Genomic DNA, 14,602 nt, shown 5'->3' on the forward strand with positions numbered 1-14,602 from the left:
AATGGGAATACAAAGATTAAGACAAAGAAGGTTAACCAACTCCCTCCAATTTTTATATTTAATAAGGAGCAATTCCTTTGCTTTTTAAGTCTTTCTTTTTTTTTTAAAAAAAAAAAAAAAAAAAAAAAAAAAAAAAAACCCAAAAAATATTGATTGCAAATAAAGTAAGGGTGTAATCCCTCAACTTGAATTAATTTTTGTATTACAAACAAAATCGGATGTTAGAATTGTTGGTTAGCTTTATGATTTTGAGAGTGAGAAATGATCGAATTTTTAGAAATCTCCCCTCCTATGATGGGTCTGCTTCTTGTTAAAAAAAAATGCATTTCAAATATTTTGAAATAAACATCGGTTAAGATAAGATAAATCAAACTCCCTAAAAATGAATTTCGAACACTCTCTATCTATTGGTCTTTGGATTTGACTTTCATAAAAATTTCTACTTCGGTGACATGAATTTTGAAATAATCTTAATTGAATAAAGGATTTTTTTTGTCAGAAACTATCAAATAAAACTTAAATTTTGTGAGAAATTGCTTAATAAAATAATGTTATAAAAAAAAACATCTGGCCAAATTGCATCGTCGACCTAATTTTTCGGCTTTGACCCACCTCAAAACACCCGTAAACCGTTGTCCTCAAAATACACATAAATAGATTTGCTTTTCTAAATCAATTAGAATGCATGATCAAAGTTTTGTTCCAACAAAATAACAATATATAGGACAATTGTTTAGAGATGGAGGAGTAATAATTTCATTTTGATACCCTAATTAAGGCCTAAGGTTTATATTAACTTTCAATTTGATACATTGAGACATAGAGCCCTAAATTTTTTGTTAAGAGCTCCACAGAGAGGATACGATGATCATCTAACCTGTCAAGGCATCAAGACGCTAAGGTGCGGCCAGCCATGCTCCTAGATCGAGTAAGAAGAAAAAGGGGAAAAAGGAACATCAGCTCATTAATTTATTACGAAGTATTTAAGACGATAAAAGGATAATAGATACTTCAATCTTGTCGGATCAAGTCTATTCTATGTTCAAATCTACTCTTGTTGACAACTAACCGATACTCTCACAACTAACGTTCACTACCACATCCTATAGCTAACCTCTCAAACTACGTCTTGCCGAACAAAGTCTTTACTAAACACGACCAATCTTAATTCTTAAATGACATACATTAAGCTCAAGAACATACAAGTAAAAAAAAAAAAATGCAAAATAGATCTCCCTTCAATAAACAACCGGGTCCCATAACCCATGACCCACCCACTTCTCGGACTCTCTTCTGAAACCTCCGCGTTCAACTAACCAATAGAAATCCACCATTCTCTTTATTCCTCCAATCAAATCGCGCCACGTCAGAATTTCTACGTCATGGTAAAAATATCACCTTCTCTTTTCTTCCATCAAATTCAATACAATACCAACCAAACTCAGTTCAAAAATACCAGATTTAACTTTAAACAATATTATACTTGAATTTAATTTAAAGCGTCGGTAATTAAATTAACCGGCGAAGTAAAAGTCGCCGGAAAATGGAAGCTCATGCGTCGGGATTAGGCCGTGTGTTACTTCTCTGCTTTTGCGTCGCCGGAATCTGGACTGCTTACATTTCTCAAGGCGTTCTTCAAGAACATTTGTATTTTCTCTTTTCTTTCTCAAATTTGAAGATTTATTTTTTTTCTTTTAGGGTTTTCCAAACAATTATTAATTTCAGACTGATATTTGATCAAATTGAATCATGAATTTGTGAAATTTTGTAAATTTGTTGTATTTTTTTAATGAATGTTGAATAAATTTGCAGATCGACGAAGAGATTTGGGCCAGATGAGAAGAGATTTGAGCATTTAGCGTTTTTGAATTTGGCGCAAAATGTTGTCTGTTTCATTTGGTCTTTTATCAGTGAGTATTTTTTCTTAAATTAATCAACACAGTTTTTGAGTTTTTTTATTTTTTAAAAAAAATTGTATTTTAATTTGGAAAAAATAATGTGGAGATTTTAATGTATTTGTTTCATGTGGGAAAACAGTGATTAGTCTTTGGTCAAGAGGAAGTAAGGGAGGAGCACCATGGTGGAGTTATTGGAGTGCTGGTATTACTAACACTATTGGTCCAGCAATGGGTATTGAAGCTTTGAAGTATATTAGCTATCCTGCTCAGGTATTGCTTCGATCTCTCGTTGCGTGTTTCGTTGTTTCGGGTTTTGTTTATGTGGATTTTGCAATGATAATGTGGGTGTTGTAAAGAAGCAATATTCTTAATTCAGAATGTTAGTCATGTTCATGTATGCTATTTTGAGACAATCATTATTGTGTACGGTATATTGGTGAAATGCAGTGATTGTTTAAGTATAATGAGCTGGAGAAATATGACGATTATTTGGGTTAAAGAGGAAGTAGTGTGCTTAGTGATTGTTTGGGTGAAAATGTGTAATGACTAAGGGCCTGTTCTCTTCAGATTATTTTCAGTTGAGTTCAGTTCTTAATTTCCTTCTCTCATAAAATATTCAGTTCAGTTGAGCTCAATTCAGTCAATCTGAAATGGCGCTAGAGGTGGTGGAATTGTTGGTTGGTAAAAATGCTAAAGTCTGTAGGAAGTTATAGGTAATGCTGAAAGCTACACACAATGTTGTATTGGTGGAACTTGAAAGAAGAAAGCTGATGATGAAAGTTTTGTTGGTTTTCGAACATGGGAATCCGCTGGGTGGTAATGTTTGTGAATATCCTTTCTATGCTAGTTTTATAGGTGATAACTCTGATACTCCTAAGAAATGACAATCTAAGGAAAATCTTATTCCAAAGTCCACGATAATGCAACTCCAAGATCTCCAACCCTAAAATATACGCTATGTTTCCATATATTTTTTGCCACACAAATACGCAATTATATCTTCTACAATTTTAACGCGTGATGATGGAATTCTATGATGAATTTACATATTCGTGTGGAATCATTAGGTTTATGATCATTGTAGAGTTTCACTACATGGTGTTCAGCTTTCCCTGTAGAAGTACAACACATGACTACCAATTAATACCACCTACCAAACCATTAGCCTGTAGCTAATCTTTGTTATTGTTCTTATGGTATTTTGGTGGGAACCTGTTTGGATGAAAGTTTCATTCTTTTCACTTGAAGATCCGTTCTATATGTATTTCTTATTAACCTTTATGAACTTAATAGCCCTTTAAAGAACTTGTATCTTAAAACTTTTGTGTCTTAGGCAAAAAGAAATAATTCGTAGGTGATTAAGTTCTTGATGTTCATCATGTATGTATAGGTTCATTGTATCAGAAATTTAATTAATGGTTTTTCCCAACATTTGTTGTATTGCTTATAATGTCCCCAACACAATGATAATAGAACCTTTTTCTTTTTATTGGGGTAAAGGCTACATATTACCAACAAGCTAATGCGATGCAGTGTTGCTTGTTTTAGGATTTTGAATGACTTCATTTCCATGTTTCCAAATAATGGTTTTGTATCAGAAACAGTGTTGATTTGTTGTTCTAATGGAGTGTATTTTTGCAGGTCCTTGTGAAATCGTCAAAGATGATTCCAGGTAGGAATGACAACTGTATCCTGCCTTGCTATCTTACAATTAATTTTCAAGATATCAATGAATTGAAATTGAAAGATATTAGTAATGGGAAAGTATCAGTTTTCCATATCGGCTCTATGAAATTCAAAAGGGTTGATCTGTTAATATCTTTTCCCCACTCCTTGCTATTTATTGAAGTAATAGTCATTTTAAGGAGCTTTAGTGAATAAGATTATTTTTGTAACTACTTCCTGCCTTGCTTGATGCTTGAGAATCAGCAGCCGCTGTCTGTATTCTTTTAACACGTTCATCAAGTTGCGGGAGTATTTCTTGCTAATTTGTTGTTGTGGTCATGATGTAGTTGGAAGGGAGAAGGATTGAAGTTGCGAATGTGATAATGAGTAGCTGCCTGTTCCTGTTGTAGTCTTTCCTACTAATTAGGGCAATGTGAACTTGGAATATTTGAGTTAGGAATATTCCATGTTGGCGTTGTCCTAATTAGTAGGAAAGAACAAATAATGACATTACCTTGATTCCTAACTCAAATATTCCATGTTGGCTATTTCACGAACAAATTTGTCCAAGTTCGTGAAACAGCCTACATGGAATAATTGAGTTAGGAATCAGGGCAATATTATTATTCAAGCTTAGGATACTTGACTGCGTCACGTACTGGAACTCCTCGTCTTTTTTACTAGACGAGATTTTGAAGATCTTATACATTGTTTCATAGTAAATACATTTTGAAAGTATCAAAAAGATATCATAGCTTGAAGGGAAATGTGTATTAGCAACAAAGTGAGTAGTGGCTACAGTTATAAGCTGCAGAGGGCAGGACATTTATTTGTAGTGCTGCACAAATCTTTTCTTTGTTGGAGATGTAGATTATGTTGTAGGGTGAGCATGAATACAGTATGAGAGACCTAATTGATGGATAATAAATCCACTGTTAATGATGTGATTGATTTCATATTCCATGTTTTATTTATTTATTTTTTTTTTTTTAATTTATTTTTTTTTTATTTTTAGAAAAAAAATTGTATATTGAATCATGTCAATATTGCTTAATTCTCATAGTAACCGTTTTCCACTTTGGTATGTATACTTTCTGCAGTGATGGTTATGGGCGCTCTGGTATATGGCATCAAATACTCATATTCGGAGTATATTTGCTCAATTCTTGTGGCAGGAGGTGTGTCACTTTTTGCACTCTCGAAGGTGAGATGTACACCGATTTTCTAATGCTAGCAAGTAGCAATATTTTTTTTGGCCTTTTGTTTACTTACCATTTCTTGGAGAGTGCTGCTGCTATTGTGGATATATTTGATGATATGTATTAGAATATACCTGAATCTTATACTTTCTAATCTGTTGCTCTACAGACCAGTGCAAAGACCATTAGTAAGCTGGCACATCCTAATGCACCTCTTGGATATGGGCTCTGTCTTCTGAACCTTGCTTTTGATGGGTTTACAAATGCCACACAGGATTCAATAACAGCAAGGTATTTTAGTGTTTTCTTCCTCCTTTAGTATTACTTGTGGCCTGTCTGGTTCAATATCATATACTTGTGAACATGAGACGCCTCAGAGTTGTTTACCTTAGTTTTAGGATACTTCACTGAATATTTCACCTATATGTGTGTATGTCAGTGTGTGGGGTTAGGGATTTAGGGAAATTTAGAAGTATGATATCAGTATACAAAATCTTTTCCGCATTTCTCACATTGAACAAATGGCAGCTCTTGCCTAGAGTCCCAGATTTAATAATTCCATCGTCTGAACTGTAGCCTAATGTTGTTCCCTTGCAAATTTGATGTACTACGTACGTCGAATTTTAATTTTTTCATGTTTCTTATTTGATCTAAATCATTTTCAACACCTTTCAGGTATCCAAAAACAAGTGCCTGGGATATCATGCTTGGAATGAATCTCTGGGGCACCATATACAATGTGGTCTACATGTTTGGTTGGCCCCAAGCCAGTGGTTATGAAGCCATTCGTTTCTGCAAGCAGCATCCTGAAGCAGGGTGGGACATCCTCTTTTACTGTTTATGTGGTGCAGTTGGCCAAAATTTCATCTTCCTAACCATCAGCCGCTTTGGTTCTCTTGCTAACACAACTATTACTACCACCCGCAAGTTTGTCAGCATTGTTGTCTCTTCTCTCTTGAGCGGCAATCCTCTCTCCTCAAGTCAATGGAGCAGTGTTGTCATGGTCTTCTCTGGGCTGTCCTACCAGATCTACCTTAAATGGCAGAAGCTACAAAGATTGCAAAAGAAGCGGAAAAGCACTTGAAAGAAGCTATACATAGTCTAATCTGGGCTGTCCTACCAGATTGACCACAAATGGCTGACGCTGCAAAGATTACAAAAGAAGCGAAAAGCCAATCGAAAGAAGCTATACATAGTGAAGATTCTTTAACAGGGTCCTTTTTTGTGCCTCCCTACAAGTAATCTAAAAATATACCTTTGTTATGCTAGGTTCGGTTTAGATTTCAGGAGATATGATCAGGGAGAATATAGAAGAATGTAACTAGAAATACTACTGTAGTACATTTGAAGAACAGTAATCAATGAAGTTTTGTCATGATTTATGCGTATGTGTGTAAAATGCTGCAAATTAAGCTAAGTCCATCTTACTTCAAGAAGAAAAGCTTTACAGTTTAGAGTTTAGACTACACAGTACATTACATTATTCGGTTAATCATGATCCTAATATGAACTTTGTTCATTGGTTGAACTTCCATAACACATATGCTACCATTATACTATCAGGGCTCACTCGGTCGCACCGATTCTTTTCGAGCTCAATTGCACTTAATTACACCAATTAATTTATCATACCATAACATCAAAGTTGTCCCTTGAGATAGGGAGACCATCATGCTTCGAGTTGCATTGTTTCTCATTCTTGAGATGTTATCATGCTATCGTTTCTAATCGAATTGCCAAAACAAGACCAAAATTTTGGGAATAATTAGTGACGATAAAAAAAACGACACTAGATAATTGCACAGTTGGGTCCATACACAAGGATTTGAAGTGCATGCTACAACATTTAGCACAGGAACAAGCAATGCATATTACTATTTTGCCCTCTTGGGGAAGAGATGTACTATTGCAGTGGATGTGTATTAACAAAAACAAAGGTCAAAACAAGTAATTTATCAAATAAGTATAATTATTAACTTTTAAATTATAGTTGGATTGGAGGGAGAAAAGTCGCATTCAAAGGGTACACTTTAATTTGTATAGTGTTCCCTCCACCTTTTTATTTTACCTCCCTTAAACTTTTATGGATTAGTTATCATCACTTTTGTCCTCCATTATCTTCATTTTTCAATCTTCTATACTCAAACAAATCTTCACCTTCTTCTTCTTCTTCTTCTACTCCTTTTTCTAGCAAGTACACACAGAGAGTACTCAGAAGAACAGCTTTTCGACAGCTCGAGTTTTCTGTATGCTGGCCTTAGCTTAACTGAAACTGTAAGTATTATCTTTTTACTTCATCTTTCTTATGCACTCGAAACTACGATTTATGTGGGTATTTGAGTTGTTTTTTATGTAGTTGTGCAATGATATGACCTGTACATATGTTCTTAATGAACTTGCATGTATCTTTTTTCTGCAAAGGTAAATTAGAAAGATAAACAAATCTGCACACAAATCAGACTTTTTTTTTTTTCTTTTCTTACTCAAATCATCTTGAGTTTACAGTACATTACATCCAGTGAGGAAGATCGAAAACCTCGAACAAAAAGCTTATTCTATACTATCTTCACACCAAGATAGAAAAGAAAAACAAAAAGGACTACCATTACATTTGTAGATCCTCCATAACTCTTTCTTCCTGTTACTTATATCTATTTGGGATCGATGAGATACCCAAGTATAAATGATTATACACTCTACGATAAACTAAGGTTATGTGTTGCAGGTTGCTGTACAAAAGATGAATAGATGCCAAATACTGGCTGAGGGATCGAGTTACCCTTAACTCGAAACCCCATAAAAACAAAAGAATGACACACACATCATAGACAATTAATTCACACCAGGGTAAGCTTTAGGCACCCTGAGGGCGAATCGGTAAACAAAGAATCAAGGGGATGCAGACCGCGCATAGTTTGATCTGATGGAGAAAGAATGTCGCCTTATTTGACATTCTGGAATGTGGATCTTGGGTTGCAGATCTTAGAAAGCCTCTCAAAAAAAATTCGGGCCTATGTGGCTGCAATGCTGGAAAAACCGCGAAGATTGACTATAATCCTCGACTTTATAACTGCAACAAGTATATGAGATAGTTGTTATCTGTAAGATGGGATCAGGAAAATTTTTTGTTGTTCAAAGGCCTTGAAGAAGTGCCTTTCTGCAAGGTGGTGGTTGCATAGGATTGGTGATCGTGCTCTGAGTAGGAGAGTCGATTCCAAGTGTTCTGAGTAGAAAGTGCCTCTCCTGCAATAACATAGAGATTAAAGTGGTCAGTCTGTATTGCTTTCAAAATATTAAGGAATAATAACTAAGATATAATAAGGGTCGAAAAATTTAGATAAGTTCAGATCAGTTCAAGTAAGGAATACCAAAGTTCACAACAAAAATAAGCTCAGCTACCTAACTACAGTTCATATAAGCTGTAAATTTTTCAACTTTCATGTGGACCATATTAGAGCACTATGTCAGCTGATATTGGTCCTTGACCCAAACTCTGCCTGCTGAGTAAGGCAGACTTAAAAGAGGTTGTTGCCTCTGACCAAAAATTAGCAACAATGTTGAAGCAGTCAAAGAAAAAAGTCAAAAAACCAGTCCAATTAAAGAGTCCTGTTATAATGCCTACAATCATCTCAAACATTATATAGCACAGGAAACGATCCTAGCAAACAAAAAATACATAAAGAAAGCTTATAACATTTCGTTATATCTTAAATTTAGTCTTCTTCAGTCTTCACCCTTACACTTATTGCTAAACTGAATCAGTTGCATAGTACATGAGCAATTTGTTTACCTGGCTTTTAAAATGTCAATGTTACATTGGGTAATTTTGATCTGCAACTTGCATTAACACTTAGCAGCTATGAAAGTTTCGCAAAGCACCCTATTTGTTGATTCTTCATCCCCATGAAATTATGATTCATTTATCATATTGATTCCCATAGTAACATATTAGTGTGATTCCCCTACTTCTATTTGCATAAAAATTTTAGTGTTCTTCAGAACATACTGTGCCACTTCTGCAGTTCTGCATTGGTAACATATCCTAATATACTATAGTTCTTAGATTCCAAGAAAAAATCATACACATTGTCACTGTGGTTCACATGTTTTAACTGGTATTATGATGGGCTTAAACTGAACATAGGAACTAGGAAGTCTGTGTGTGCTGCTATCATCAAATGCCTTGACAATTGACTCAACACGTGAATTTAGAAACTATATCCCTCCCTACCCCCACCCCGGGCACTGGTGTAACATGTTCAATTACTCAGGTTCATCATTTAGGTTCCTTAGCCATGTCCTCTGCGTATCTGACATCATTGGATAAAAATGAAGGAAGAAAGGGGTTAAAGTGCCCAACTTATGTACTTTTGATGAGTCAAGACATCTGCCAACAGTTCAAGTTTTTAAATTCTTGGATGAATTAATAACGAAGATGGGGGAGGAGGGGGTAAACATCACCTAGCTCACATTCATGTTGCTAAGATTGTTTAGTGCAGGTAAGTAGCATTGGCTATTTTAAGCCATGTTTCCAATTTTCCATCTTGGTTGCTGAGTTGTGATGGAAGAATATAGAAAACATTCCACTGAGTCAAAGACTGAAGATTTCCTACCATTACCATCATTACGAAGATCATAAGCAAGGAACTCATGATCTGCATTCTGTAAAAGGGACTTGAGAAATGTCCTCAGGAGCCAAAGGTGCCCGAAAGAGTAGGAGGGAGATGAGGATTATCTATTCAAGGTTGCTTCCCAAATTTTAACTCTCCTTATACGCTCTTCACCTTTCTCAATCAATACACACCCCCCCAACCCCCCCCCCCCCCTGCGGCTAATTGTAACTTTGTAAGTTGAAAATGTGACTCTTAATGCTTCAGCCAAACCAAGCCTTTAATTCCTTTTGCTTGAGCCTGAAGTATTACAGATTTCAGATCAATTTCCTAACATAAATGCATATATAGCACTTAGGATCTCTTATTTCATGGACTAGCTAAGTGGAGGAAGTGACTGGGACTGGAAAGTATCACTAAGACCCCGCTTGGTTTGATGTAAAACATTTTCAAGGAAAACATATTTTTAAGGAAAACCACACTTGCAAGATAGTTTTCCTTTGTTTGGTTCCTATAAGAAAAGGTAAAGAGAAATTAAAAATAGGAGTGAAAATGTGGAGATGGATGAGAGGAAAGTAAAAATGAGATGAGAAGGGAGGAAATTGTGGCTTCCCATGTTTTGTGAAGGAAAATGCTTCCAATATTATGGATGCAATTTTCCACCATTGGGAAAATTATTTTTCACCCCTTCACAAACCAAATAACGGAAAATGAGAAATAATGGGAAATCACTTTCCATGAAAACATTTTACATCAAACCAATCGGGGCCTAAGTGAAAGCATAACTTGCTAGTTGCTACCAAGTAGTCTAAGTGGATTTGCGGTGCAACTTTGAATTTCAATTCAACATCGGGAGACTGCAAATTGTAGACACAATGGATTTTTGTGCTACACACAGGCCCCCTAGTTGTAGAATACTTGAATAACTCAATCTTCAATATATTACTGTAAATCTGGGGTTGTAGATCCTTGAACTGTGTTTAGCAGCTCAAGTTGGTTACAGCAGATTGATAATCAGAGCCTTGAATACCAAAAATTCCTTGTAATATATCAATTGAGCACCCAAGAATAGGAACAGAAGCTAAGGTGAAACATGTATTTAAAATGAGATAAAGAAGAGATAGCTTACACTTTCTGAAAATTGTGGGCTCGGTATTGTAGATGCTAGAGTTCTGAACAGAGGAGTTACTTGAATTGGTGAATTAAACTCTGCAGAAAACAAGCCAAAAAACAATCTGAGATTTCAATTTCAGCAAGGATTAATAATGTGAATAATAGCAAATACTCCTTGAAGAAAATTTATTCCATCTTTATGCATTTTGACTACATGTATCATAATCACACTGCATATGAACATTTGCTGCCATCATGAACAAATTTTAATCACCTTGATCTGCAGTTGCACAGGACAGGAACTTGTTATGTGGCATGTCAACACAACCATCATCTGCTATTTGTAGTGACCGTGAAGTTGCTACAATATCCTCGTGCATTGTGGATGTCTCACCTTGAGAGTGTTCCCCTTGATCACAAGCAGACAAGTTTGTTGATCCTGTACTGTACTCGGAGCTGCTTGGTGACTCGTACACTTCATGCTGACTGCAAATTTCAGGATTTCATCAGATAATTTCTAAAAGTTATTTAATGTCAATCAGGCTCCAGTACTCATGGCATGTGTATGTGTCCAAGTTCAAACTTGTCTATTTTTTAAATTACCGTGTTTTTAGTTCAAATTGAGGTATTGAGCATCCATAACCATGTTGTAGCTTTGAATTCAAGTTCAGCTCTATAGTTACCTCTGAGATAGTGGAATGCCATCATTGCTACTTCTCAAACTCTCCACCAAGGCTTTGAAATCATCAAGCTGCAAGTCTGATTCCTCTATTTTGTGTCCGAGCTCCTCATTCTCTTTGCTTCTACCAAAGAAATTTTGGAGCACCTGCATGATGCTTACTTCATCAATATCATCATACTGTTAAAATAACACAAGCTTAGAGCATCTTCGATCAGGAAGAGAGTTTTCACCTTCCAAGCATTCTCAAGGTTATGCTCGGTGTTATCCATGTTTACTTTTACTGCAAGAGAGCTAAGTAGCTCGGCTTGTTGCATTAATGCAGCTACCTTAGGATCATCCTTTCGGAGAAATGTTCCATCAAACTTTTTTTCAACTGTAATTAAAGCATTTCATTGATTAGTGTAACAAATTCAAAGATGTATATTCATAAAGAATTAGTATTAGATAAGGCTTCCATGCTCGTAAAGTCAAGATCAGTATCCACAGATTCAAAAGTAAACAGCAAAATTTTGACAAATGGTTTTTCAAATGCTGCTGTCAATGTCATTACCATTGATCAAACCGTCCTTAGTTGTGGAAACTAGTGATTTATCAACATTGCGGACGCTTTGAGCCAATACTGCGAATGGGGGTCTCGGATGCTGCCTTGTTAATCCATATTCCTTAAGCAACATGTTTCCAGAGTTGAAATTAACTGCCTGATTTGGAATATGTTCCCTCCTGTAATAACAGCAGCAAGTCTTAGTATTATCAAGAAAAACCCTTTCAAGTGGAAACAAAATCAGATAGCCATTTGTAATGTACCTAAATTTTTTTAGAGGTGATGCAATACCATCCACTGATTGCGAACGAAACCCATTACTATCAATCAAAATCCTCTTGTTGTTAACATTGATAGCTGCATTGCTGTTCTCCTTAGCCAAGGCTTCACGTTTCGCTTTCTTCTTGCACAAGGTGGAGAATCGGTTCTTCACAGCATTATCGGTTCTGCATACACGATTTACAAACACGAAATAAGCTACATTCCAAATACAAATGCAATTAGAACAAATGCCTAACGAACACAACATACCTCCCTGAGACCACCTTGGCTATTTCAGTCCATCTATTGCCAAATATCTTTTGAGCCTGCATATAAGCTACTGTTATTTTACAACTTCATTTCAACCTGATATCACTTTTATTCCACACTAAGCTTTTCTTATCAAGATTTTTAAATCAAATCAAATTCATAAATTCAATATTCAAGCAGCATATACTGTCAAATTTTCAGAACTCCTGCATTATTATCAAACAGTAACATTCGAAGATTAATACACACTTCTTCGGACAAAAACGTTGCAACTAATAAGAAACGGAAGGACGTATAAATCAATTACCTCACATAACAACATATCTTCTTCTGGTGACCAACCCCCTTTTTTGAAATCAGAATTCAGATATGTATACCATCTGCAAAATTGTAAAACGTTTTTAGAGTAAATAAAAAAGGGTTTTTTGGGCAAATAATCAGAAACAGCATATCAGAATAAATTCCTGCTGATTTAAATCTAACAGTAAAAAGAAATTGAGGGGACCAATAAAAAATTAAAAAATATAAACTTTTTAGCAAATGAACAAATCATTAATATCAACTTTTATCACCAACCTTCTTCTACACTGTCTCGTCGTTTTATCCTTAAATTTGGATGCAATAATCGTCCAACTGCCAACCAAAAAACAAAAAACCCAGAAAATTCAAACCTTTTTATTAATTTCAACAAACCCACAAAAAATTAATTAATACCCAATTCATCTGACAAATTAATTCATAAATTAAATCAGTCAACATAAAATCATATGATTATGAATATATGATAAGAAATATATTGAAATCAATTCATACTTTTCAGTTCCATGTATGCTTATTTGCTCCCTTAATATATCATCCTCCTGCAAATCCAATCCAATCCAATCCGATACAATCCGTTAATTCAATAGACATAATAACAATATCAAATACAAATAAAACTCACTTAATCGGGCCGATTAAGTGAGTCGTGTTACTAGTTCAAATTACACTATCAACGTGAATATTAATCCCGAACTCGGAAATAAGAACAATACCTCTTGTGTCCAAGTGACAATACGGCGTTCTTTAGGCTTAGAAGAAGTATTTGAAATACTATTATTATTATCTTCATGAATTTGCGGCTTCTTCTGCAACGTTGAAGTTGTCATTTTTGTTGCATGCTCAAACCCACCAAAGATTATAACTTTCCTTTGATTTTATTTACAAAAATCTCAATAAACTTCAATTTTTTACACAATCAACCAACCTCTGTTTCAATTCAAAATAACAAAAAAAAATAAAGACCCAGATAATTAGGTGAAAACAAAAAATGAATTTGAATTAAAAAAAGGGTAAGAACAAAAAAAAAATAGAGAGAAAATTATGAAGGTGAGTTGGGTAAGTTAAGGGATTGATTGATCATCAATTTATTCATATGCAATGTTCATCGATATTAGCAAAAGTGGGGTTTATAATTACTGAAAAAAAAAGTAAAAAAAATTGACATATAAATAAAAAATTAATAAAAAAAATTGATAGATCTAAGAAATACAGAGTATTGAAAGCTTACAGAGTATTTGGGTATTTAGGAAGAGAGAGAAATCAAAAAAAAAATAGAAGAGAAGATGGTGAAAAATGAGTGAAATGGGTAGTTTTTGTTTGTTTATATATGAAGTAATTTTGTGTTTTTTTTATTTTTATTTTTCAAAAAAATAAAAAAAAATTAAAAAAAATAAAAAAACAAGAGGGAAATTTTTAAAATGTCAAGGTGAATTTAATGCAATAAAAAGAAAATTAAAAATAAATGATTTAATTCTAAATTAGGAGTAATTATTTGTAGTGTATGTATGTATAAATAATTGTAGGGGTATTTGTATAACGGATGCATTGGAGAGTGGGCGGGGGAGTTTGAATGGTAACGCTGAAATCCATGTTAGTCTTCTTGAGTTATAATGGGGGACGCTTGTGTCACATGCACTTGCACTTACTTACCCATCTCATATTCTCATGAGATGAGAGAATTTTTTACGTTCTTTAATACTTCCCCCCACCACTTATTAACGGATTTTTTGCTTTCTTCTTTTGTAATCATGCTCTGTCTACACTCAGGCGTATTATGTATTATGTGCATTAGATTATTTTTACGGCCTGTTCTGATTGATTGAACTGAACTAAACTAAATTTATTGAAGCTGAACTGAACTGATTATCTTATGAAAGAAGGAAATTATGAATTGAACTGAACTTTGGAACTGAACTGAACTGAACTGGAAATAATCTGAAGAAAAACAAGCCGTTAGAGTTTTCAACAGCTGATCTATTTTGAAAAATCAATCTAAACCCGGATATGATCTGATTTGATAAATTGATGATTTCGATCCAATC

General features: G+C 34.6%; 2 protein-coding genes and 1 long non-coding RNA gene across 3 annotated transcripts; 2 read left to right on the forward strand and 1 right to left on the reverse strand.

The window, feature by feature from the left end:
• The first annotated feature begins 1,435 nt into the window (after positions 1–1,435).
• On the forward strand, positions 1,436–6,144 carry LOC145601776 (UDP-galactose/UDP-glucose transporter 3). Its single transcript, XM_081657844.1, has 7 exons — positions 1,436–1,647; positions 1,813–1,910; positions 2,038–2,168; positions 3,540–3,570; positions 4,664–4,767; positions 4,932–5,053; positions 5,438–6,144. The coding sequence occupies exons 1-7, from the start codon at positions 1,544–1,546 to the stop codon at positions 5,844–5,846; spliced, it is 999 nt and encodes a 332-aa protein (XP_081513970.1). The 5' UTR covers positions 1,436–1,543; the 3' UTR covers positions 5,847–6,144.
• A 760-nt stretch (positions 6,145–6,904) lies between these two features.
• LOC145600958 (uncharacterized) lies at positions 6,905–11,105 on the forward strand. Its single transcript, XR_014104334.1, has 2 exons — positions 6,905–7,036; positions 10,772–11,105. It is a non-coding gene; the product is annotated as an uncharacterized LOC145600958 (long non-coding RNA).
• LOC145600957 (transcription factor MYB124-like) lies at positions 7,214–14,124 on the reverse strand. The gene is made up of 13 exons (XM_081656838.1): positions 13,789–14,124; positions 13,274–13,487; positions 13,053–13,099; positions 12,816–12,872; positions 12,547–12,619; positions 12,240–12,295; positions 11,972–12,154; positions 11,718–11,887; positions 11,398–11,540; positions 11,169–11,311; positions 10,760–10,971; positions 10,502–10,581; positions 7,214–8,005 (listed from the first exon to the last, which is right to left on the reverse strand). Exons 2-13 carry the CDS (start codon positions 13,385–13,387, stop codon positions 7,895–7,897), a joined length of 1,389 nt encoding a protein of 462 aa, XP_081512964.1. The 5' UTR covers positions 13,388–13,487; positions 13,789–14,124; the 3' UTR covers positions 7,214–7,894.
• Between the last annotated feature and the right edge of the window lie 478 nt (positions 14,125–14,602).

This window comes from Chenopodium album, chromosome 21 (genome assembly GCF_948465745.1).
Source record: "Chenopodium album chromosome 21, dcCheAlbu1.1, whole genome shotgun sequence".
In the NCBI taxonomy this organism is placed as follows: domain Eukaryota; kingdom Viridiplantae; phylum Streptophyta; class Magnoliopsida; order Caryophyllales; family Amaranthaceae; genus Chenopodium; species Chenopodium album.

Coding starts and splice junctions, on each gene's coding strand:
- LOC145601776 (XM_081657844.1), top strand. CDS start 1,544: ATGGAAGCTCATGCGTCGGGATTAGGCCGTGTGTTACTTCTCTGCTTT. Junction 1,911..2,037: donor TTTCATTTGGTCTTTTATCA/GTGAGTATTTTT, acceptor GTGGGAAAACAG/TGATTAGTCTTTGGTCAAGA. Junction 4,768..4,931: donor CACTTTTTGCACTCTCGAAG/GTGAGATGTACA, acceptor GTTGCTCTACAG/ACCAGTGCAAAGACCATTAG.
- LOC145600957 (XM_081656838.1), bottom strand. CDS start 13,387: ATGACAACTTCAACGTTGCAGAAGAAGCCGCAAATTCATGAAGATAAT. Junction 11,312..11,397: donor ACCTTGAGAATGCTTGGAAG/GTGAAAACTCTC, acceptor AGCATCATGCAG/GTGCTCCAAAATTTCTTTGG. Junction 8,006..10,501: donor GCCCACAATTTTCAGAAAGT/GTAAGCTATCTC, acceptor ATGTTATTGCAG/GAGAGGCACTTTCTACTCAG.